Consider the following 27,019-nt stretch of genomic DNA (forward strand, 5'->3'; position numbering starts at 1 on the left):
GAAGGGCACTGCTGCTTGGGGCTTCAGCCCCACAGGAGGAGAGGCACTGCTGCTTGGGGCTTCAGCCCTTCAAGTGGCGCCTAGGCTCTAGCTTCAGAGTCACATGCTCATTATAACAGGAAATTGCGTCACTCTCGTGCTCTGCAGACCTTGTGTGCTGTGATCTCCTTCCATGCTGCACACGACAGGCTGTGTTTACTGTTCATAAGTCGCAGTGGAATAGTTATAGATTGAAGTGTTAACCCTATGTTAATTTTGTGGGTGACACTGACATCATCAAATGGTAAGAAATGCAAGTATGAAGAAGAAAACTGAAGTTTTCAGCCAGAATGGGAGGAAGATTTTGCATTCACTAGTAAAGGTGGCAGACCCCTCTGTGCCTTATCTGCAATGCATTGCTTTCTCACTACAAAGCGAGCAACTTGAAACATCACTATGAAACAAATCACAATAACTTTTCCTCTAAATATCCTCCTGATCAGAATTAAGGAAAAATAAGTGAACCACTTTAAAATTACCCCTCAATAGTCAACAGACACTACTTTCGGCATTCCGTAAGGAAGCTGACACAAAGACTGAAGCTAGTTTTGTTATGGCATGGAATATTACTCGTGCAAAATGTCCGTGATGGAGAATTTGTTAAGAAGAATATTGCAGAAGTGGTTGCAATTTTAGATCAAAGTAACACAAAACTTCAACAACTAATGCAGCAAATTCCAATTTCGCACCACGCTACAGAGAGGCGGCTCTCCCAGATCTGTGCTGATGCAAGCAAGATGCAAAATGATCTAAAGAATTCTCTAGCATTCAGACTAGCTGTTGACAAATCCACAGATATTCAAGATAAACTGCAACTAGTGATATTTGTTTGCTATGTTTCCACGGATGTAATTGTAAAAAAGAAATGTTGGACTTAGTGGCTCTAAAAGAAACAACCTGTGGTGTTGACGTAAAAAATGCATTTGACAAAGCATTGACAAATGCTGATGTACCACTGGATAAACTTGTTAGTGTTGCAACGGATGGAGCACCTGCAGTGGTGGGGGAAAAAAGTAGGCCTTATCAGACTTTTGAAAAACGATCCTAAATTTCCAGAGTTTCTCCCTGTTCATTGCATCATCTGTCGTGAACATCTCACAGGCAGATACTTCAAGTATGAAAGTATTACAAAAACAGTCCTGGAAATTGTCAATTTCATCTGTTCAAATGAGAAGACTCATCAACCGTTCAAAAATTTCATTGAAGAGCTGGATCTTGAAGACAACCTAACAATGTCTCTTTCGGCTGTATTGTGAGGGGGTTATCAACCAGCAATGTCTTAAATAGATTTGTGGAACTCCATCAGTGCTTTCCTTTGAAGAAAAGGAAATCCGCAATGGATGCAGGATCTGATGTTTTTCATTGATATTATGCAGCATCTGCAAACTCTCAACTTGGCACTCCAAGGGAAGATTATTTCTGACCTTACTCAGACAGTCTCCAGCTTCCAGAACAAGTTAAAGCTTCTGCAAAGAGACATAGTGTCAAGAAACTTGAACCACTTTCCCCATCTCAAGAGTAGGGTAAACACATTCCCTGAAATCAAAGTAGAAGTTCACAGAGGTAAATTACAAGGCCTGCTTAATGACTGTCAGTCCAGGTTTGAAGAGTTGCAGAAGCTGAGATCCTGCTTCCCCTTTTTTGTAAATCCATTCATGGTTGATGTGATCAATGACAGGTATCCGATTCCCAAAACCGTGATTACGGAAACATCTACTGTAGAAATGGAACTATTGGAACTCCAGGAAGACCAGGCTCTAAAGATTATGTATAAATCACAGTGTACAATCCAGTTCTGGAAGCAAGTGCCAGGAATGAAGTATCCTCAACTCAAGAAGACTAGTGTGCGACTCATTTCAATTTTTGGCACAGCATACTGCTGTGAATCGCTGTATTCTGTGATGAAGTTTGTAAAATCGAAACATCATGCAGTCCTTACAAATCAACATCTGACTGAGCTCCTCCTTACTGCCTTGACAACACATCAACCAGATTTCCAAAGACTTATGACCAGGATAGAGACCCACAAGGCCTCTAGCTCTAGCTGTAATTAGCCGTGATACAGTAAGTAGGATGCTAATGTTTAAAAAAATGCATGTGTAAAGGTTTTTCGTCTCTTGTGGCTCTTGAACTTCTAAAGATTATCGTATGAGGCTCAGAGGGTCAGTAAGTTTGGTCCCTGAGCTGCAGCTATAAGAAGTATGTGAGAGGTCACCTATGTGTAATTGCACTTGCAGCTGTGTATTTGTATGCACAAACATACTGTAATACCTAATTATCCAAGTGAGTATGCAAATTCATATTTATATGCAAGGCTACTTGTTTGTTTGTGTTTGCACATATTGTAAGGGCACAATATACTGGTATGTCTCTTCCTTTGGTTTGGTCCCTTTAACTAAACATATGTTGATTAGTTTCACTGAAAGTTATTAGGCAAGAAGACAGATTTGCCTCTGGACTGCTGTGTGCTGTGAGGTCAAAACATCTTTTTTTCATGCTTCATCTCATCAGGGAAACCACATCTAAAGATTTTTTTTTAAGAGCTTGATGTTGTAAAATTTAAAAAAAACTGCAAAACCCCCCAAAACATTGATTCTCCTACAGCACAGTTACAGTCTAGAAAGCACAGATATAATGAAAAAGATTTCCCCATGCCGAAGGTTTGCTTCTGAATTTCTGTGATACTTTGTGTCCAAATCAGAGTGCCTGATGTTTAGTGGGTTTGAAGTGACACAATGATTACTGCATTTGGAGCTAGTACATGAGAGTGAAGGATGTCTAATAGGCATTATGTTAGGCTAGCTGTGGTTTAGAATTATCAGGAGATTGTTCCACTGCCTATTTTCCCAATATAAGAGTGATCTGAATCTTTCCCTCTCCCTCTCCTTCTTTTAACTCAGCATGAAATGTTAGAAAGGGATTTGCTTGCGTTCTGACTCATTGTGCTTCTCTCACCCTCATTCTTTGTCCTGCGAAGAGGAGGCTGAAAGTTTATGTGCAACTGCGACAGGGCTGGGGGCGAGTGCGCACCGTCTTCCCTCGGGTGTAGGGGCGGGGTGTACGTAACCTGTGTTTATGCCTCCATAGCCGGAGGCAATATACCTACCCCGTTAGCAGGGCAGTGAGGCCTAATAGTCAAAGTCAGTGTATCCGCCCCATTAGCAGGGCAGTGTGACCCAATGGCCAGAGTCAATAGAAAAATCAATAGATTTGCCCCACTCAGCCAGGCAGCAAGGCCTAGTGGCCTAAGTCAATGGCTTTGCCCCTGTTAGCATGTCAGTAAGGCCTAGCGGCCAAAGTCAATAGATTCACCCCAGTCAACAGAGCATTAAGGCCTAGTGGCCAAAGTCATTATGTTTGCCCCATCTGTGAGGCAGTAAGGCCTAGTGGCCAAGTGGCCTCTGTCGGGGAAGGGGGGCCTCTTCATACAAAAAGTGGGTGGTGGCGACTGGGTAAGGGAGCCCAGGCCCTCCCTCTCCACTGGGCCCCAGCCCAGAGCCCTGGTAGTGGCCAGAACATGTGCCACTAAATCAGCGGGGGGTCCAACCAAAACACGCTGACTCAAAGTTCCAGGTCACTAACTGGACCACTGTCTAATTCTCCTGGGCTGCTTCCTACCGTGGTTCCCACTGCTACGGTCTGGGCATCTCCGCTGTCTCTGGGTTCCCCATCTGCACTGTCCCCAGCAACTGGGGCTGGAGCCTACAACTTGTGTCCTTCCTGTCCAGTGGTCCCGCCCCCAACTGGAGCATGCCCAGTAGAGCTGAGGGGGTGTTGCTTCCTTAGCCCACAATGTAGGGTTAACTCTTCCCCATCCACTGTAGAGCAAGTGCATCCCATCACAGCATCTCTTCATAATACCTATGGCCCATTAGCGAAAGTACAAGCCAGGTATCCCATTCCCCACTTGACACGTTGAAAATGCATTCTTGACTAAATTTACTTAGCTGCAGAGTACATACTTGCATTCTCTTTTATAGATCAAGAGATGTGAGTAATTGAAATTCAGTGTGTAGTTGTTTCCAGACTTTGGGAAAGAATTTGCTAACAGCACATTGTTTTGATAATATTGTTTAGTCAGAGATTTTAAAATAAAACTCACAATGTATTTGGTCATTTTGGGGATAATATCCTCTTACATTTGGATGCTTCAGTATGTTTGTTTGGAGAAAGTTCAGTGAACCTTAAGTCTTAAATAGCAATTTGAGATAGACTTTTCACTTCACCTGCATTTTCTTTTGCTGCATACGGTTTTAAGGCTAAATTACACTGGTATCAATCAGGAGTAATACCAGTGAAGTCGAGTGGGATTATACCAGTGTAAAAAAAAAAAAAGTGTATTCTGAATCAACCCCCCCTTGTCTTAAATAAATACTCTTCCAATCCGATACTCTGTTTTTGAAGAATCAGTAGCTGTACTTCTTTATGCATGTGTCTGGTTTTCTTGGATTGTGAATCTCTTGTGCTGGTAAAAGCAGCCTGCAGAAATGATGAAATTGTTTAAATCATTTCACTCCCCCAGGGCTAAGTTTCTTCCCCGTATCCTAGAAAAGCAACATGGGGGGAGTCTGCCATAGACAGGAAACCATACTGTCTTCATTCCATCCAGGTGGGAATTTTGGGATTAAAATCTCATGGAAATACAATAAATTAATTGCTTGAGCATATCTGAGTCTGATTTAGAGCTAACTTGTAAAATACCTATCTACTTACTGTTAGCAGTACAGTCCTTAAGGAATATGTAATCAAACAGTTGGTAGGCTTAACAGGTGAGTGGCTTCTTTCTTGGATGCCTGCAGGAATAATTATTTTAAATTTTCAAGCTGAGGAATATTTTGAGAAGTAGCATGTCTGTGTGAGGTAAAATATTGGGCTTCAGATATGCTGGGTTTTTGTAAAGGACTTGCCTGTAGCTAACACACACACTTTTCAGCTCCACTGAATTTTCTGAAATCAGGCACTTTCCCTGAAATATTCAAAGACTCTAGTCCACTGGGTGCATAACTGAACTTCCAACTTTAGAGGAACTAGTTAATCGGAGTACACATTTTTGGCTAACATCTTCAGTACTCAAAAAACCCTATTTCAGCTGCATACATCACTTAATAAGTGAGCAGCTAAAGAGTCATCTACTTTCATTCAGTCTTTTTGGAAGTATTGATGCAGAGGACACTTGTTAATATGAATCTCCAGATATAGGGAAAACCTGGCCCCTTTTCCTGTGGTTGGTGGCAATGGAGGAGCCATCGACAGTGAACCAGGATGATTCTGCTGTTCATAGTAGGAACAGGAGTTGAGGGAGGGCGTATGCAGTAGGCATACACCTGTTGCTTGGTCAGGAGCTGAGCTGTACGGTATGTCAGCTGGCAGCAGAGGGTAAGGGTCTGTCTGGAGTGTCAATAGCTGGGCCTTTCCCCTGTTTTCCCCTCAGACACCTGCAGAAGGGAGAAGGAAAGCTGCATGGTGCAGGAAACTAGAGGCTACAGCAACAGCTGCGAAAAGGCTCTGGTCTGGTGGGTAGCTCCCTTCCCACTTCCCCCTATGCATTTCCATTAGGGTTACCATACGTCCGTATTTTCCTGGACATGTCTGGCTTTTTGGTTCTTAAATCGCCGTCTGAGAGGAAATATCTAAAAACGTCCGGGATTTTGCCATTATTATTTTTCCCCAAAGAAGAGTTGATCATTCAAGAAAAAGAGTGAATGTTGATCATTCGAGAAAGAAAGTGAATGTTGATCACTCGAGAGAGTGATTTTCCCCCCTGCTCCCAGCACTTGCGCCATGAAACAGCTATTTCGCGCGGCTGGGAGGGAGCGGGGAGGAGGGGTAACGCGGTGCGCTCAGGGGAGGAGGCAGGGCCGGGGGCGGGGATTTGGGGATGGGGTCCAAGGGGGCAGGAAGGGAATGGAGTTGGGGCGGGGACTTTGGGGAAGGGGTTGGAATGGGGGTGCAGAAGGGGCAGGGAAGGGGTGGAGTTAGGGCGGGAACGGGGCCGGGGGGGCGTGAGCAAATCCCCCCCCCCCGTGGAGTGTCCTCTTTTTTGAATGTTCAAATATGGTAACCCTAATTTCCATAGCACCCAGAGGAGGGTGCTGAGAAGAGGATTGGGACCAAAATGAACCTCTTTTGGTGTTCCATTCCCTTCAAATGGAACTCCTCATTTCTGTAATTCCATTGCAGTAATGAATTGTCACTTAACAGCCCAGATTATTTCAGTGGACATAATATGGTAAACTGTATCCCTCAACAGCTATCTATTCTTCACTGTAACCATGGATGCAAAGAGAACATAATTTACAGCAAAGAAAAAAAAAGTGCATATGATAGCGCTTATTCTAAATTCATGACAGAAAGCATCGCTCACATTTAAAACTCAACTCAAGGAGAAATCGCCCATACTCCATATCGGTGTAAATCCTTTCCCTGGTGAGCAGTCCAAGCAATGGGAATTCACAATGAGAATCTCCATGGGAAAATCCTCTGTCCAGGCTGCAGTGGAGCCAGGACAAGAGTCACACTTGTGCCTGGTGCATCCCCGCATTGTGGGGTCAAATGCTGGTGAATCTGCATAGTCCAGACACACAGAGAGCCCTCTGTGGTCACAGAAGATAGAATAGAATTTCCATTGAGGGGTCCTTGGGACAAGGACTGTGTTTGTATTGTTTGTACAGTGTTTCATAAAGTATTGCATGCCACGAAAGAGTAGTTGGATGGGGAGGCATGGACAGATTTCTCAGTTGCTCTCCAGAGTCTCCACTTCCATTTTTTTTTAAAAAAAAGCAATTCTAGCTGTTATGTACAGTGAAGTTCAACTGGTCAGGAATTTCTCCCCTGAAAATATTTCATTTGTTTTTAATGGGAAATACATTTTCCACACAATTGAAATTTTACACAGTAATATTTTGATTTTTGACAAAAAAAAATTCTGTTGGGAAAATCAAAACGAAATATTTTATTTCAGGTCAGTTCAACCCAAATTGAAATATTTCAGTTAAACTGAACCAAAATATTTCATGATGCAGTGCCTCATGGATGTTGTAGTTCAGATTCTTCATGCCTCCATTCTTTCCTGTGGTCCAGGCTCCTTGGCTGGATTACATCTCTCATGATTCCCTGTGGTTTCCTTTTACTGAGTCATGTGCTACAACATGGGAATCACATGACTGGGGTGCATCATGGGAGATGTCTGACCAGGGAGCCCAGTCCATAGGGTACAAGAGGTATCTGATCTACAACTCCTATGAGGCACCATCACACCATAGGTGAATGCAGTCCAATGTTGAATGAACTCAAAGCTAAATGTTGCAGTTTGGTTCAACAAACCAAAACTAAATGTTTATTTGAAATAGAAATGTCTAAACAAAATGTTTTGGTACTTCCAAATTGAAAATTTCCACGATTTCAACTTTTCATCCTGATACAGGATGAAAACGAATGTTGAAATATTATAATTTCCTGTGGGAGAGGAATTCTGGTTTGTTTTCCTCAGCTCTCTGTGGTAATGAAGACTTTCACACCATAACCTGAGTGTAAGCAATGCAGCGCTGACTGCTTGAGTTTGCAGAGAGCCTGAAACAATATCTCTGACGTGTGAACTGCTCCATTCATTTCAGTGAGTGCTAACTCAAGTGCCCAGAGATGATACTTTTAATGTCAATATTGTTAACTATGTCGCTGCTCAGACCATACAGGAAAAGAGAAGAAGTATCATATTATGAAGAATGACATCTTTGGAAAACATTTGTGTGTGTGTGTGTGTGTGTGTGTGTGTCTGCCAGGGAAAGATAGGGCTGTGGAAGATATATAAAGTAAGAACGGTAGGCCTGTAACAATATGTCATTTGAGGGCATGATTGGTTTCATTTTCCTGAAGGGGGCTCAACTTTCAAAAGTTTGGGAAATGCTGTCATAGTACAGTGGGGCCCTGATTGTGGTTCTGAGGCACAATCGCAATAGAATGAAAAAGCAGGATGTAAATAACAATAATAATGCCCCATAATGAGTTACCTCATATGTAGAGTATTTTTTCGTGGCAAATATGAATTCCCTATAATTTTTGTTTATTTACTGTGTATAGGAGCATTACAACTAATATTTTGCAGGTCTGAGCTTGTTACTTGGGCTAAGTAAAAACATGGCTTTAAAGGGCTGAGAACTATAAAATTTGGATTATTAGCAGATGTTTTATTTTACTAAATTATTCCCAGCTCATTTAAAAAGAAATTTCAAGTGCTTATGAATTTGTAGTTCTTTACAGTTCAAAGGTTTCTTTTTTAAAATTCAATCAAACATTAGATTATGTTATAAAGTAGCAACACAAATGTTCTAGACACACACAGGACAAAATTCAGCTCTTAGTGAAATCTGCCCAATCCCACTGATTTGGACCATGTGGCTTATTATATTCTAAAACATCTCTGTTTGACTTTGTTCTTAATGTTGGCCAAATCCTGCACTCAGTTACACCACGCTTCTCCATACACTGCTTTGAAGATGCACTGCTGTAACTTAAGAGCAGAAAATGGCCCTCTAAGTCTTCTGGTTTCCTCATAGACAGATATATTGTATTGAGCTCTCTGATGAGGGTCAGATTTATACACAGTATTGTAGCACAAAGGGCTATTCCCAGTGTGTCAAGGGAAAGGAAACATAGCTGTATGAAGTGATTGTAGAACCAGTGGTGAGCTGGAGTCGATTCGCACCAGTTCATGCGAACCGGTTGTTAAATTTTGAAGCCGGGTTAGAACCGGTTGTTAAAGAATACAAGGAACCAGACAGTGTGCTGTGAGGCAACTAGAAAGCTTTTGAATGCTTTAACAAGAAAACACTTAAGCACATGGTTAACTTCAGGCAATTTTTACTCATCCAGCGGTGCTCTGGGTCTTCGGCGGAACTTCGGCGGCGGGTCCTTCAGTGCCGCCGAAGACCCGGAGCGAGTGAAGGAACCTGTTCTTCATCTTTTGGCAGCTCATCACTGTGTAGAACTGATTACTCTCTCAGTGAGCCTTACTGATGTAAAAGTTGACATAAACTGAACTTTTATGCAGGACATTTCTAAACCCCAAAGAACAAGAAAACATTGAAGTTGGCTCACTGAACATAGTGAGCTGAGTTTATCACAAATGTTTCTCTATCCATCTGTTTGCCATTTTATCATGTTATACTGATTTGTTAATACAGAGGACAGGCTGGAAAGTAAAGGTCAAGTGATAAATCTCTCTGTTTTTAACTGCATGCATTTAGTGGTTTGAAGACTCTTCCTCTGTTATTGTTTCCCTAGAAGAAAGGCCTGCAAAAGAAAATTAGAAAAAGTCAACAGTAGCCTAGGATCTTTGGAGACTGAACATATCTCTGCAATCCACTCTCAGGAAGCTATGTCTCCACATGGTTTCTCCTTTTAGATGTGTATATTCCCATTCTGGTGCATATGGTAGCTGTATCCATTATATTATATCCACAAGGCTATTTTTAATTGGCAGGAATTATTTGTATTATTATTAGATCCAACGAGACTTGTACTGGAAAACTGAGATTGCTATTGAGAAGTATATATAAAAAAAAGGCATCAGCACTCTTTAATTTGGAAAATGTTGCATGTTTTCATTTTGGTCATTTGGCCCAGGCATGGAAAGTAGAGTGGGGAACTGGTTATAGTTTCCAAGGCTTCCCCCTGCTTCTTGCTTAGAGGAAATTTCTTTTGGCTTCCCTGTCTAACACGATAAACTTGCTATTGAGATGGATTTAAAGCAATATTTTTAGCTGAATCATCACATCTTGTGCATTTCTGTGAAGGGTTTATTTTTTTATTTTTTTTAACTGATTTCTCCTTGCGGCACCCAGTGAGACAATCAAATATTCACATTGCCAACTCTTGGGTTATGCCCTAAGCAGGATGCAGGTAATAGTTGCAAACTCTTGTTTTATTAATGCACCCACCCTACTAGCACAAAAGACATAAAAGCCTGGATGATTCAATAAATCTTGTATTGACTAATAAAACATATGGTAACTTTCTGTTCCCTGCAGCTGCAAATAAACAAGAAATGCAAAATGCCTGTTTTGTGCTATAATTTTCATTAGAAGACTGCTGGAGATATTTGCAGCTAGTCCTCTGTAAACAATAGTAGATTCAGGGAGCACTTGGAGGTTATTTCCTGCAATAAATATCAGAAGGACATCTTAGTAAAGGACACCAGGATCATTTTATTTTGAAGGTCATTTCTTTCCCTTTTTTATTTTCAGCTACTTTAATCTGAGTTTCTTTGAGCTGGCTTCATGTTTAAATTTCTGGGTTTTTACATTTGTTTACTTCCTTCCATTATGTTTTCTCTTTGGTGGTACAAGTTAACTCTTATGAAGAATGGGGACTGTGTCAAAATATCAGACTAGCTCCCCTAAGGTCAATTACAGAACAGGCAGATGCAATGCATGCTTCCCTTCCAAAAAAATTCATTACATTAATACATTAGTTTCTCTGGAACTTTTGTTTGGGCCGTATTCTCATGTGAATGATCCCCTAATTTCAGCTGGTCTGTTCATACGAATAAGGCAAGCAGGATTTGGCTTTCTGCTTTCAGTATGATTAAGGCTAAGATTTAGTCACAGGTATTTTTGGTAAAAGTCATGGACAGGTCACGGGAAATAAATAAAAATTCATGGCCTGTGACCAGTGTTCCCTCTAATTTTTCCCATGCATGTGCAGAATGAATTTTGTTATGTGCACCAATATGGAGGTGATGTGTGACACATCACCTCCATATTGGTGCACATAATAAATCTCATGTGGTGGGGGTGGGGCTGAGGGGTTTGGAATGTGGGAGGGGGCTCAGGGCTGGGGCAGAGGATTGGGATGTGTGGCGGGGGTGAGGGTTCTGGGGTGGGGCTGGGGATGAAGCAGAGGGTTGGGGTGTGGGTGGGTGAGGGTTCTGGCTGGGGGTGCAGGCTCTGGGGTAGGGCCAAGGATGAGGGGTTTGGAGTGCAGGCTGCCCGGGGGCTACGGCGGGGAGAGTGGACTCCCCGCAGCTCTCTCTCCCCGCAGCAGCACCTGGGCTGGGGGGTTGGGGGAGGCACCTCTCCCCTGGACACGGCAAGTCCAGGGCAGGTCCATGCGGGTCTGATTTGGGCCTGGGGAGGGGCGCCTCTCCCCCGGCCACAGCAAGTCCAGGTCAGGTCTGTGCTGGGGTCAGCGGGGAGAGGCGCCTCTCCCTGCCACGGCAGGATCCTTGCTGGGGAAGAGGCATCTCTCCCGCTGCAGCCCTGAGCCCCTGTGCGGGGCTTAATAGGTAGCTGTGCAGTAGCGCAGATTAGAGGGAATTTAGCGTGTGACCTGTCCATGACTTTTACCAAAAACTCCCCTCACTAAATCTCTACTTCTGGGGCTGCTGCTCATACAGTCCCCGGAACCAACTGTCTGGGGCCTCTTGAGCAGCAGCCGGTGTGGCTGGCCCCGGGGACTGCTGGAGCAGCTGGCCCCAGGTTGCTCCAGCAGTGGCAGGTACAGCTGCCCATGGGGCACCTGAGAAGCTGGCCCTGAGGCCAGCGTCTCATGCAGCTCTGAAGTCAGCTGCACCAGCCACAGCGGAAGTCACGGAGGTTGCAGAAGGTCACGGAATCCATGATTTCTGTGACCTCCGTGAAAGAATTGCAGCCTTAAGTATGATTCAAGATTTAACTAGGCATCTCCTAGGAGCAATGATGGGAATTGTATTACTTGTTACTGAATCGACATACCTAGAACAGATTCTTCTTTCCCACCATTATTACTCCAGATTTACACTGATGTATCTGAGAGAAGAATTTGACCCCCAGTTTTCCAATGGAGATTTGTTAATGGACACTTAATCATAAAGCAAAACAATCATTTTCAATTTAGATTCTGATCTTGGTTACACCAGTGTGAGTCGGGAGTAACTCTGTTGACATCAAGTTGCAAAATTTTACTAAACAGGTCAGAATCTTGCCTGTTGTGCCAAAGTGCCACTCTGTAGATTCAAATGTAGCATTTGAATGTCCTATTAAGATATCCACATTTGAAAATTGTGCTCACAAAATCCATACAAAAGGCTAGGAAAAGAAGGGGGGAAATATATAGCACACTTGAATTGAGAAACAGGCCTCTAAATGATCTTATAATAATTATGAAAAATTAGAAAAAAAATTTCCGCATACACTATGTTTCCGATTCTACCACCCTTACTTACGCTGAGTAGCATTACTTCACCTGAGTAGCCTCATTGGATTTAATAGAATAACTTTCATGAGTAAATGCTTTTCCACTGTGGTGTGCGGACTCGCTTCTACGTACTTTCTAGCCGCACAAACAGCTTGAAGACTTTCTGGTAAAGCATTGTGTGCATTTTTATTTACAGTGGTTATTTACAGTAAAGGGATCTGGCTCTCAAAGGGATCTGGGGGTCATGGTGGATCACAAGCTAAGTAGGAGTCAACTGTATAACACTGTTGTAAAAAGCAAACCTAATTCTGGAATGTATTAGCAGGGGTGTTGTAAGAAGACATGAGAAGTAATTCTTCCGCTCTACTCCACGCTGATTAGGCCTCAACTGGAGGATTTTATCCAGTTCTGGGTGCCACATTTCAGGAAAGATGTGGACAAACTGGAGAAAGTCCAGAGAAGAGCAGCAAAAATGATTAAAGGTCTAGAAAACATGACCTATAAGGGGAGAATGAAAAAAATGGGTTTGTTTAGTCTGGAGAAGAGAAGACTGAGAGGGGACATGGTAAGTACGTAAAAGGCTGTTACAAGGAGGGAGAAAAATTGTTCTCCTTAACCTCTGAGGATAGGACAAGAAGCAATTAGCTTAAATTGCAGCTTAAGTTGGACATTAGGAAAAACCTTCTGTCAGTGTACTTAAGCACTGGAATAAATTGCCTAGGGAGGTTGTGGAATCTCCATCTTCGGAGATTTTTAAGAGCAGGTTAGACAAACACCTGTCAGGGATGGTCCACTGTAGATAATACTTAGTCCTGTCACGAGTGCAGGGGACTGGACTAGATGACCTCTTGAGGTTCCTTCTAGTCCTATGATTCTTTCCCACCATCTTTACAGACACTATAGCCTCAGCCCAACAGTAAAATAGAGCTCTCGGCTCCTGGGGCAAGGAGGAGAGAGGTCTTGAATGGCTCTGACTCTCTATAGGCCCCGGCTCTGCCCGGCCCACTTCCCCTGCCCTTTGTACTTCCTTCCTGTGCCTTTTTTGTACCTCATTATTTTGTGTACTTCTGGACAGTTTAAAGGCAATTAACATGTACAGCTAACTTTACTTATTTATTATCTTGTTTTTAATCCTAGGCCAGACCTTGACAGCAATTGGACAGTAATAAAAGAGCAGATCCAGATGGAATCCATGGTTCTAAAAGGACTTATTCCAAACACCAAGTACCAGTTTGCAATCAGAGCAGCGAATTCCTATGGATCCAGCTTATCCAGCAGTCCAAGTGACATTATCCGAACATTCAGTGAGTAGCACACCTTTTCTTAATTAAGGCTACCCTAAAAGTGAAGTTTTGAAAGGATCAGAGTTGTAAGGAACTCTCATTGAACACCAAAGCACACAAGCACCCTGAACCTGACACCACATGTGCTTCCTTTTGAGGTTTGCAGAATTCTGTGAAAGTTGAGCCACTAGTAAGATTCTGTGAGGTTATAGGCAAAAGCAGTCTCATGCTGTTTCCAGGCTCCAGAGGTCATTGCCAGATATTTTTGGATCACTACTTACTGACTTTTGTGTCAACTTCATACAGAATTGATAAGTGAATGTCACAGGGAGAATTAAGACAGACAAGTTTATTGCTCACCTTTTTTGCAGTTCTTTAAAATTGAATTGTGTATATTGCATACATAATTCAAACAACTCAAAAAGATCAAAGCAAATCTATACTGCTATGTGAGAAGGACTGAGTATCTTGCACTTTTAAGCACAGATACAGGACTATTAGTATGAACATGTAAATATACCCTTTTGATTGGAAACTGCATGGAGAAGGTTATATTTTAGGCAGAACTGCATTCAAACACCATTTAAATAATCACCCACAACCCGGTCTTCCTATAATGTTGTTTGTTTGTGAGTTTTTTGAGGGGGGATTTTAATAACCCCATACATCCAGCTGCCTTTAAGCACCTACAGTCTTCACAGTCGTAAAGGAGGGCTGGGAACTTCCAAGAAGAATCAAGTTTAAAATACCTTTAAACAGCTTGTTATTAGACCTATAGAGCAGGGGTGGCCAACCTGTGGCTCCGGAGCCCCATGCGGCTCTTCAGAAGTTAATATGCGGCTCCTTCAATAGGCACCGACTCTGGGGCTGGAGCTACAGGCACCAACTTTCCAATGTGCCGGGGGGTGCTCAGCCCCTGCCTCTGCCACAGGCTCTTGCACATGCATGGGAATGAAAATTGTCTGTAATTAAATTATTACAAAAGGCCAAATGATATTGGGGGATATAGTTGTGTTTTTAGGTCAGGCTTGTATTTGGTGAGGCACAATAGCAGCAAACAATTGTATGCTGTGTAAATGTAGACCTCAGCTTTAGAGGTTGGTGTGGGTCTTACAGACTATATTTTTAACCCACTGAGGATTGATTTTCAAGCCCCTTAGCTTTATATCCTTACTTGTGAGTCCTTTCATTTTGTCATTAATCATCTCATTTCACTGTTAGTTTTGCTTTTCACTCCTTGGTCTTTTGCTTGCTAGTAAATTGGATCCCTTGAACTATTTGTGCAGTGTTTATTTTCTGAGGCTGCTATACTTTAAGTTCAACTTCTGAACTGAATGTTCATGGAAACCTCTAAAGTATAGTATGCTCCATGGGATCCCTGATTCTTAGATCCCGAAAGGTCAGCTTCCTCCGCTTCAGCCCCAGGTGTGTGCTCATCTATTTCCTGTTTATCTTTCAACATGAATATCTGCATTCTTTTGTAAGAAAAGATAAAGTGTTTAGCTCTGCTAATAAGGATAGGATTGACTTCCTACTGGGCTTATTAATGCAGTAGTCAGCTAACAGTTTAATTGGCAAACCTAGTAGAGGCTATTTTCCTTTACAAGTCTGAAAACTGGAAGTTGCCTTTTTTGTAGAGAGCTAGAGCAATGGTTCTGTAGGGAATTGTTTGTATCAGAAAGGCTGGGGATACATAGTTGGTCAAATTAATCCCTGGTGTAACTCCAGTGGCTTCTGTGGAGTTATTGTGCCAGGGATGTTTGGAGGGATCTGAAAAACTGAAATTTTAAACTGGTAGCACATTGCATTGACTGAGCTTACTTCATCCTCATTGCCACAGGTGGTGGAAATTGCATCCCCTTTGCACCGGTCGGAGCAGCTATGCATGAGGGGCTGTTCACCACTAGGGGAGGGCAGGCAATGTTTGGGAGTTCTGTTAGGGGAGAGCACCTTTCAAATGCAGACAAGATCCCATAGGAGCCCCTCTGTCTAAAGTTCCCTTGGCCACTGCAGCCATATCCCTTGTCTGGCCAGTGCTGGTCATTTTGGGAGATGCATTGGCCAATTCCAGGACCCCTGCAGAGTGAGGATGTTGGTCACTGTGCACCACTACAAGTCCCCATGGGGGGTGGGGTGTGTGGAACTAGGGGTGCTGCACACCCTGTCTTGAAGTAATAATAACAACTGAATGCATGGCTTCCATCATATACAGGGTTTACAGTTTTGTTCAGTGGTGTTCAGCACCCCCACTGTATTGCTCCAGTGCCCCTGGCCCACACAGGCTGAAAAAGCTGCTGACAAAGCCAGTATATGTGAAAGCCTGCATTCGTTCTCTGTACCGATGGCCAGCAATGGTAACATCCTCCTAGAGTCTGCTGAGGTGAGACTTTCAAAGATTAAAAATGGCTCATAGGCAACCAATTTCCATTTGAAGGTCAGTGGGAGTTGGCTACTTAACTGCCATTTGTGCCATTGAAAATCTCTCCTATGTCTCCAGTGCCTATCCGCTCCAATGTCCAGTGCATGGGCAAACAGTGATGTTCTGTTACCGTCATTATCTATCGTCCCTTGTACTGTCACTAGGCTTTATCAGTGGGTTCTCCGATGCTGTGTGTGCCCATTTTGTGCAATGTTCCTATATCTGTACATCCCAGTTTACTGCTATTCAGAATAATAATAGTAACTTAACTTACAGTGTCCAAGACACTCATAGAGATTTTAATCATTAGATTTATTTAAAGTGCCAAAGTTAAATAATTGTTTGTCTTTGCAGTCATGCAAAAGTAGGGACCAGACAAGTTCAAAACCCTCCTTAGTTGGTCCTGGGAGTTAAAGGCAGGCTTTTTAATGTGGACTAAGAATATAGCAATAAATTAACCCCAAACCACGTTGTGTAGGGAGAGAATTTAGACACTGAAAATATGTAGTTCTTTTTTTTTTTTTTTCCTGCTTCTGATGCTTACTTGACTACTGTTTACTCGTGTTCTAGAGGGTACCACGTTGCACTGGTACTTGGGATCCTAACTTGTCCCATCACTGCCACATGATATTTCTTACCCCTCCCCCACTGCCATTTTTCCAATTTTAAGAACAGTTGTGCATGCACATATGATGCGACATGACCTCTGATTTGTACTTGTGTAAAACAAGCGTTTAAATCTTTTTACAAAATGCATGTAAATTTTGTAATTATCATCTTACTTGGTAATAGAGCCGAGATTTAAATTATTACATAAATGTGTTCTTATACTGGAAATATGTTCACACTGTAGATTCAGGCACAACTCTCCTACTTACTGGTGCAATAATTTGAAAATTTACCAGTAAGTGTAAATACTGCACTGTCCACCTCCTGTAGCAAGAGTACACTAGCATTGGTACAACTGGCATGTTGTCTTATGCATTGTGCAAGAAGCCACTACAATATTATTCAGATTCAACACACAAAAGCACATTGTTCACTCTTAGAGCTGATGGAAATTTTTGAAACTTACAGTTTTCCTGAATGGAATCTTTTTGTAGAAAAATTGTTGCTGTTTTTCGACCAGCTTATAGAATGATTTATATTTGTCCACAGTGCTGATGAAAATTTTTCTGGAAAAATGTTGAACATTTTCAACCGGTTCTGTCCGTTAGGAATTTAAACATGGCAGGAGCACGAAGCAATAAAGGAAGGAGTCTGAACTCATGTTGTTATCCTTATGTGCAGTAAATGCTGACTTCTGAAAACTTTCAGGGATCAGGGCATCTTGCCAGCGTACCCTGAAGGAAGATCAACTGTTTTAAAGTGACAATGTACTAATGTGCATAATATCATTTAGACCATCTAATAATCCTTCACTACATGAGTGGGTACCAATCCTGCTTAGTGATGACTGCATCTACAGCTTGTACCTGTTTTCTTCATCTTCCACTGTGGGCCATTGCCCAGAAGATACTCAGGCTCTGAATGCTAATTTGGGAATGTTGCACTTTCTGAATAACATTCCAGTCTGTTGAAATTGAGTAATGGGACTGACATGACATTAATTTGGAAAGAGTAGGGAAAACAACCTTATTTCATTAGAAATCTGTACACGTAACTACAACAGGAAGGTGTGAATGAGTTAGCTGTCAGCACTGCCCAGTCCCTCAAACGCTCAGTCACAAAGTCAGGTACAGTATATATAAGACTTCTGATTTTACATTTTAACTGATAAAAAAACAATAAAACATCCATGAAAAGAAAGAGAAGTTGGTATTTATCCAATAAACACCAGAACAACACTGGAAACAATCACTTGTGTATAAGGGCGTGTCTACACAGAACAGTAATGCATACTATGGAGGTGTCATTTCTAAAGCGCACTAATGTATTTCACATTAATTGGTCTGTGTGTAGACCCTGCTGGCGCACACTAAAGGCTTCCTAATGCACTTTAACATATTGCTGTTTGCATCAGCACAACATTAAACATTACAAAGATTTCTCATTACAGCAGTATATACTGTCATGTTTCATATATATAATATACATTACAATCATATATAAAGAGCTCTGAAAACTCCTGATTTTTGGACAGCCTACATAAAATTAAAAAAATGCTAAAAATACCCCCCACCCCAATGAAATTAATAAACTCCAAAAACCAGAAGCCCTCAATGTACATAAACTGAACTTAAAATACTTCATTACAGAGGTCTAACATGGCCAGAAGATGCACAGAAGTCTAACAAAACTCTCCAGCAAGCTCTGTTGGAAATCAGTAGAGATCTACAGGTAGTGAAATGCCCACTTCTATCTAGTTCACATCTGGCCATAGTTACCCGGACCCAATCGGCTGAAATAAAATATTAGCAGAAATAAAATATTAGCAGAAACTAGGATGGATTTATTTAAATCAAGTCAATTTGAATCACCAAGTGGAAAGCCTCAATTTAAATAACCCGTTTTAATCAACTTTTCCATTTGTACTTCAGTTATTTTCTGAACAAAGGTGCATTTCTTATTGGTTGATATAACCGTTAAAACATGTTGATTTACAACTAAATAGACCCTTTACACTAGATTTGGTACATCTTTTTGCTATCTAGGAGGACACACTATGTACATTTATTTAAACAATGATATAGCTTAATATTTTCAGATTCTTATTGTCCATTTTTAGTTTGTTAGAAAATGATGAATGATATATTGCTTATTTACTAGATAATTAACTTTTTGCTCATGATTTGTGTCAAGCTGCACTAGGATGGTAACTGGAATTTAATTAAACACAACAAAACCGCAAATGAAATTTATTTTTATTAAACAACACAACCTTAAATATTTTAGATACATAAACTTCAGTATTTTTCCATGAGCTGGAAAGTAAGTTTACATGGTGGCTGGTGTCATAAATAATCATAACTTGAAAACTGAGCCAATCAGAGGTTAGGTAGGGAGAAGCTATAAAATAAGAGAATGAAACCACGCAGGTGAGTTCAGTGGTGATGAGATACATGATGATGTCTCCTGGAGTCAAAGGCTGGGTCCTAGTGCCTGTCATGACTTTACCAGTCTCTTGCACCTAGTCACACAGCCCCTGAGTCCCCACAGGATCAAGCCCTTAATACCGTACCTGACCTATTGTGCCATATTTACAAAGCTTGACCAGTTACATATTTTCCCCCTGTTTATTTCTTTAAATAGAAAAGCAATCTTTAACTCAAAGTTTTTGATAGAGGCTCATGGATTTTTTTTCTAATTTTCTAATTGAATGTTTTAAGATATTATAATAAGTTTAGGCCTTAACATATTTTGTATTAAATTCAGATTTTGTTTAACTTTAACTTTAACTCAAAGTTTTTGATAGAGGCTCATGGATTTTTTTTAACTTTAACTTTAACTCAAAGTTTTTGATAGAGGCTCGTGGATTTTTTTCTAATTTTCTAATTGAATGTTTTAAGATATTATAATAAGTTTAGGCCTTAACATATTTTGTATTAAATTCAGATTTTGTTTTAAACAGGTTTATTTTTAAAAAGAAAAACTAGCTATAATTTAAATAACAAAATTAAAAAGTCAGATTTAAATTAAAAAACCCATATTTTTTTTCAGAAAAAAAAATTGATTTTTATCCACCCTAAACTCCGAAGAAGACAGTGTTACTGCAAAGGTTATTTCATTGCCAGCAAATTGGCATGTCTGATCTGGAAGCATCTTTTCTCTTTTAAGTTTTGCATCCTCAGAAGTGGTATTATTTCAAAGAGCAAATAGTAGTGTCGTCCTTCCCCTCCCTCCCTCCCAGGGAATGGTAGGTTTTACAGTAAATATTTTCTTTGGTACCCTCTCACCAATTTCTGGCTACCAACTCAAAATTTCTCAATGCCTGGGGCTTTGTCTACACTGGTGCACATACTCCATGCTTATGCCTGTTCCCCGTACCATGCTGTATGTCCACATATGCTGTGCTGGACCCAGGTACATTTACACCTAAGGTGACCAGATGAAACAAAGAAAATATCGGGATACATGGGGGAAGCAAAAAAAAAAAAAAAGGCGGCCGGAGTTGACAAAGCAAAAAAAAACCAAAACGCTGGAGCGGCCAAAGCCGCAATATTGGGACAAATGGCGTCCCGACCGTGCATCAGTCAGGACGCGGGACAAAGACCTAAAAATCGGGACAGTTCCAATTTTATTGGGACGTCTGGTCACCCTATGTACACCCATGTCCATACTGCTGCTGTACTGTTTCAGAGGTGGTATCCCAGGGTTCTGTGCATCACACACAGACACTCTAGGAACTGCTTTGCTGTGTGCTCTTGGTACTGTCCCCAGTCATCATGCATTTGCAGGTGCCAATTTGTGATGATATCTCCCCCCAGCTAAACTGAGTAGAAGACATGGAGCAATGGGATGATGATGTGTTTGTGGTTCTGCTCCTGCTCCTTATTGTGAGACAAATGTTTACGTAGTGGAGAAGGCTATCAGTGAGATGCTGGATGGAATTTGGGCAGAACTTTGTGACATGTCGAATATGGCTGACATTGAAGGTGAATGACAATTCATTCAGCTCCTATGGCACAGATATGGTGAATGCTGGTGTTGCCCAGGGGTGGACCATTCTTCTGGTGCAGAAGAACCAGCACAGTGTGGTGGGATCACATTGATTTGGAACCTGGGATGACCAGCAGTGGCTTCAGAACGTCTGAAAGAGGAAATAGACCTTCATTGAGCTGCATGAAGATCTTGCACCACACTTCTGCATTGCCAGAACTCTCAGTTCAGGGAAGTCATACAGGTGCAGAAGCAGGTGACTATAGCCCTGGGGAAGCTGTCAACACCAAACAGCTATAGGTCCACTACAAACCACTTTGGGACTGGAAACTCTACTGATGAGATCATGGTTGTGCAGGAGCCTCAAGTGTTTCCTGACACTGGGCTGGAGTTCATTCAGTGACCCCTGCTCCAGACTCTGAAATTTTCTGGTACTGGTGTAGGTTCTTGCTGTTCTGGGTGAATTCGTGGAGGACAGTGTATTCTGACTACACACTGATTAGCATCTGGGTGTAGTGGGTGTGCCAGGGGGCTGCTCTGGGAGCAGGAGCTGTATTCACCTGTATGGATTAAAAGAGTGATCTCTTTAGATTGGGTAGGGTCAGGCAGAAAAGGGCTCAGTGCATTATGGGAATGGGGGTGTGGAGGACTATTGAAACTCAAGACGTGGTACATGCCCCTTACCCCCCTCCACACTGCACACTGGCACAGGTACAGGGACATGCCACAGCCTGAAGCATGTACTTATCTACATCCCTCAGGCATGCTAGCTTTCTCGCCCTCTACTCCCCTTCAGACACATGCTTCTGGGGTTTAAGTGTGGACAATACGGGATTATGGTGGCACAACCATGCTCATGTACAGTTGCTAGTGTAGATGTAGCCTGAAATATCTTGATGAGATGGCATTTGTCCATGTGACAACTTTTTATTGCAGTTAAATGCAGGTGGTTAAGTTCCTAATACATTTGGATTTCTTTTAACTTTAGCCTTCAGTTTGTATTTCCTAGGTTTGCAATGTTTGTTTTGGGGATAATTACAATATTCTTATGATACGTCTTACCTGTAAAATACTAACAGGTACTTTAAGCGTTAATGCTAGTTTATCATATTTTTTTGGTCTGCGAATATAAAATTAAATAAATTGTTTATATTATATAGTGATATGCATGCATGCGGAGGGCCAGATCCTGAGCGTTACTCCAAATGCATTTGAACATATGTGTTTCTGCTCTATTGGAGGCTAACATAGAAGGCGCACTCCACTCCTGCATGTATACCATGCATTCATGAAGCACCCTGATCTTCTGTCTCATTTTCCTACTGTGTCACAAGCTGCTCTGATTGTTATATATTTTTTAGAGTTCAGTAGTTCCTATACTGTGTAAGGCACTTTCCAAACCCCGAGGAAGACATGGACCCTGCTGAGAGAGTCACACCATCTGCCTACTTACCATGAAGTAAACAAGGCCTTGGACATCTAGGTGTTTCTGGGCCTGCTTTTGGCAGATGTTGAACTCTTTACCCGTCCATCCCTCACCCCCCAGCTCCCACAGAATTCAATAGTATCTCTGTGTTAGGCTGTCTGTGAGTTACAGTGCACAATCACCTTAGCAAAGCTGACCCAATGTTCATTGGAATCAATGGAAAGTTTTCATTGACATTAGTGAGCATTGGATCAGGTGCTTATATCATCCTAGCAATGTCTGTACTCCAAATACATGAAGTGAGCTGTAGCTCACGAAAGCTTATGCTCAGATAAATTGGTTAGTCTCTAAAGTGCCACAAGTACTCCTTTTCCTTTTGCAAATACAGACTAACACAGCTGTTACTCTGAAACCAAATACATTAGTTACATTTAATGGCAGTGTTTCAGCCAATGCAGGAAACTGTTGGAATTGCTTAATAAGAGAAGATTGTATTCTGAAGAGCTGATAACAGCGTCACCTGAGGTGACAGACCTCCCAGAATCATTGCAAATAGAACATCTGGCCTTGATTACCTGCAGAGAGCTTATTCATTATGCAATAATAAAGTGTGGTTGGTTTTACGTTACAATTATCCATGTGCAGAGAGGGGACAAAGGGAGACGTTAACCATGGATTCTCCTTGAATTCTAACTATATCTTGGTTTTTGTATTGGAAAGAAATGATGTAATATTTTGTTAATTGTATGGTATATTTTTGTGTCTTTGTTCTGATTGTACAGCACCTAGCACAGGGGGGTCCTGGTCCATGACTGTGGCTCATAGTTGCTACAGTAATACAATAAATACATAAAAATATTACCTTAATGACAGATATAAAGATACTTCAGATATTTTTCATTGTATTTATTTTCCCAGTATATTAAAACACACTGTTTAGAGATGGCTCTGGGTGCATATACACTTTCTCAAAACCAACATATTTCAAATATCAAATGTAACAATTACAAAAATAATAAATTCTCCCACAGTATCAAATAAGCAATGTAGCCTCGCCTGCCGCTCTTGTGCCCTTGCCCCCATGCTGCAGCCTGGGAAAACAGATGGAATTTTCACTATGGCCTGGAGGTCAACAGTCTTGGGCTTTATCATGCCAGACGGGGAAGTGCATTCCACTCAGGGCTTTTCACTGCAAATATTTTGCCACCTGCCTTCTAGGGCAAACATTTCAAAAGTGTCCACTAATTCTGGGTACATCACTTTTTCAGGGACCAGCCATCTCAAGCTGGCTACTTGCAAAATGAGTTACACCAAAAATCAGGTGCCCCTTTTGAAAAAGGGTGGCCCAGATATTTAAACCTGGAGTGTCTAGTCTGAACTCATCTGAGCTCATACACAGGGAAAGAGGCAATCTTTCAGGTAGTTAGGACCCAAGCCGTGACATGAATGTTTCATTTTAACGGTAATAAATACACTTTCCATTCGTACAGAACCTTTTACCCAAAGATCTCTCAGTGTTTTACAAAGGTGGATTAGTATTATTGACCACATTATGTAGATAGGAAAAGTAAGCCAGTGTTGGGATCCAGGGTTTTCTCTAAGTGAATCATTGACAGGAATAGAATTCAGTTTCCTGATCATTAGACAAATATTTTGATGTTAGAACTATGTGATCCTCTGAATTGAATAAGTTTGCGGCACCTACATTTAACAAAACTACTTTGAAGCACTTTGCAATCTAGTTGCTACATAATTCTGCTTGTGTTAGTCAATATGCCCGTGGCTACTAAATTGGCAATAACTGTTTGTGCTGATTCCTATTTATTTTGAAAAGGTTTCTTTGGTATAACTTAATCCCTGGTTATTTGGAGAGAGGCTGTTTTATGTCAATGACTCCCTGCAGGTTTTTCAATTAATTATGGGACAGGATTACAAGGCTGGTAGAGGGTCTTAGATGGGCTTCATCTCCTTACACACCGGAGCACTGATGTAATGAAATATATAACATGTTTTTAGTCTCTATAGTCATTGTTTTGGTATTCACAAAGCACCACTTGGTTTAATCATTCCTGATTTGCCACCCATTATGTGGCGAGCTCTTTGCTAGAGCTATGCCGTGCTCCTAATAAATCAGCCAGCACATGATTTCTCTTTAAAATACTCCTCTTAACTTCTTTGTGTTCTGGTTATTTTATATTTGTGTTGCCTCACATGTGGGTATCATGTCATATCATATGATCCATGATGTGAACTGAAAACTCAGTGGGATAGAAGATGGTCTCATCTTGATGTGTGAGAATTCACCCCTGCAGATCTAGACGCAGCAAGATAAGGCTGTGCCTCCCAGTCTTTGTATTTGTGTTTACCACTGCTTTACCTGAGTCATGCACAGATCAACAGGTGGAGTAATAAGTTACTTGTGCCGGCTGTGACTGTCTGGCGTTCTGCTGAGCTTTTCCTTTCCATGTGGACCAAGCACCCACTTAAAGTTTTCCTTACAACGTTTGGTTGTTTTGAAAAACAAGTTTCTGTTCATTGTCAAGTTTGGGTCAAATCCTGCAGTTGTTTCAGGATCCCATGGTTCAGCAGGAGATTTTCCTAAGAATTTGGCCCTGTATGAGTAGCAATAGAGGGTTGGGGTAGGGTAATCTTAGCCAAATGAGAGACCTGTAAGTACGGGGGCCCCTAAGATGCCCCTGCCCCCATAATGCCAACCTTCCACATTCTCTCATTAAGTAAAACAGAAAACCAACCAGAAGAAGGGCCTTGAAGCAACATTTTTTTCTTTTTTTTTTTTTTGACAGGCCTAATAAGCCATATCTTCTTTGCTCTTATTCCCAGGCTTTACATGCTATGTCTGCTCAATACATTAAAAAACATTGGCAAGGTAAAATACTTCATCTCTTTTGTGCTTCACATTGACGTGGAACATTCTGATCCCAAACCCCAAAAAGGTACACACTCTGCCCTCAGAATTGGGCATCTTTTCCAAGTCAGTGACCCTGACCCTCTGTTCTCATTGAAACTGGTGTCACTCAGGAATAATTCCATTATGATCAGTGGAGTTACACTAGTGCAAAACTAGCATGGAGTCAATACCATGCCCAGTGAGTATGTATCTGGAGGCCAAAGAGGGCTCTAACCTTTTCCCTGTGTGTGATAGTAGGAAGGTGTCTGCCTTCTTTCTTTTCATTTTATTCCAAGTCAGCTTCTGCTATCCTTACTCAGCGAAAACTCCCATTAAAATCAGTGGAAATTTGCTTGAGAAAGGAGGGAGTGTCGCAGGATCTGCCCTTTTATGAATATTTCTTATGTAGTCTGTGACCTTTGAATTAGAAAAGGTATGGTACATGTGTTAGATATTTTGAATACAGTTTTGATCACATCCCAAGTCATGATTGGCACCATTGTTCCATGTTTCTCTCCGCCACTCTCCCCAGTTTTAGTACCTATCAACAAATGAGAGGAGTATTGACTGAACTGGATTGACTTTGAAACAGCTACAGACACACTAAATAAGTCCCTCTTTTAGAAAGGCAAGCTGTCCCTAGTGAAATTATAGATCTGACATAAAAGCAAATATATTCCAATGGACTGAGATTGCCTAGATCCAGGGTGAGCGGATGAGACTACTGGCTAATCATATACTCAATTTCATTCAAACCATGCCCAGGTATAATGCAGATTTCACTTATAATGTTGCTGCTGTGGGTATTATTATTTCCTTAGTTTCTGTTGCACACTGATTCTTTTGCCGACACTCATTATGTCTCATAAAACATATTCTGCCAGTGGTATAAAGTGGGGAAGGAGGACAGCCAGCCAGTGATTGCTCTTTGTATGAAGTAAAAGCAGGGTGCCTACCTAACTATGGTTAAATTCTGCTCACCCTACTAATATGATTAACCCCACTGACTACTCACATGAGTACTAGGAGTAGAAGCTTTCACCAATATTTTTATAGTAGATACTTGTCTACTCCCACAATGAAAGTGGGATTGGGCCCAATATATACTTCTCTCTTTAACTACAGTAATCATCTGTTTCTGAATACATACTGGGGGACAAATTCTACTGTCACTGACACCATTGTCAATACCATTATTTCAGTAATTTACATGGTGCAACGGAAAGGAGAATTTAGCCCTTTAACAAAAACCACATGAGTGTATTCTGAGTGTGTACATGACTAGTTAACCTTGAATTTTTACCAAACTATTAGGAGCTGAAAGGCATATTATAAACTCAGCAGAGCTACATTTCTAAGACGTAACTCATTTACACTAAATACTTCCAGTTAATATAGGGCTGATGTAACATCTTATTTATAGATAGAAGATGGATTAAAAGCCTTGCACCTTTTCTACAATTATTGGGTCTGGAAACACAGATGCCTCATTATCTCTGCCAGAATTGCTCCCTAATTATGGTGAGTCCTAATATAACAGCTTCTACCCATAAATAAAACTAGTACCTAGCATATCATGGTCTGCCTTTGGATTGGTAAAGTAGCAGCATGAATATATATCTGGTGAGCATATGTTTGATTTCATAAGTGTCTGCAGCCAGAGTTTCTGGGTTGTTGGTGCAGCGGCAGAAAGAGAGCGCGCCACTTGTGCTAATCATTGTCTGCAAAAAGCTCTGTGCTTGAACTGGCATTTCCCCCTCTGGACTTTAGGTCACTGAGATTCTTTTGCTGTTCCCACACTGCAAGAGGAGTTTGTTAGCCAGAACTAGACAAGTACAATCTACGTGATAATGCTGAATGCCTCAGCTCACACTGTGCCTACTGCAGGTCCTTTCAGTCGTGTTATTTTTGATCAATTCTATCACTTTGCTCAGTGGAGGAAGTTAAGGCCTCTGTGCTATAAAGTGGTTGGTTGGTTTTTTCATGTTGGCAGCTATCCCTGGTACTGTGCTCTCCTTCAGCAGGTGTTCTTTGGCTGGACAGGCTTTGTAATGTAAATTACTACCTCTAACTAGAGAGAGTACAGGTAGTCCTAAAACAAGCAAGCACATGCATTCAACCCACACAGAGACTTGGCAAAGCATGGATCAGCAGTGGTAGCTTAAATGGCCAAT

General features: G+C 41.4%; 1 protein-coding gene across 1 annotated transcript in view; it reads left to right on the forward strand.

Annotated features, from left to right (window-relative positions):
• Positions 1-27,019, forward strand: part of EGFLAM (EGF like, fibronectin type III and laminin G domains) — a 127,588-nt gene that overhangs the window by 46,731 nt on the left and 53,838 nt on the right. The window contains exon 7 of the mRNA XM_074952493.1: positions 13,348-13,514. Within this exon, the coding sequence (XP_074808594.1) occupies positions 13,348-13,514 (167 nt within the window). The remainder of the gene's footprint in view (positions 1-13,347; positions 13,515-27,019) is intronic.

Source organism: Natator depressus, chromosome 5, assembly GCF_965152275.1.
Source record: "Natator depressus isolate rNatDep1 chromosome 5, rNatDep2.hap1, whole genome shotgun sequence".
NCBI classification, from domain to species: domain Eukaryota; kingdom Metazoa; phylum Chordata; order Testudines; family Cheloniidae; genus Natator; species Natator depressus.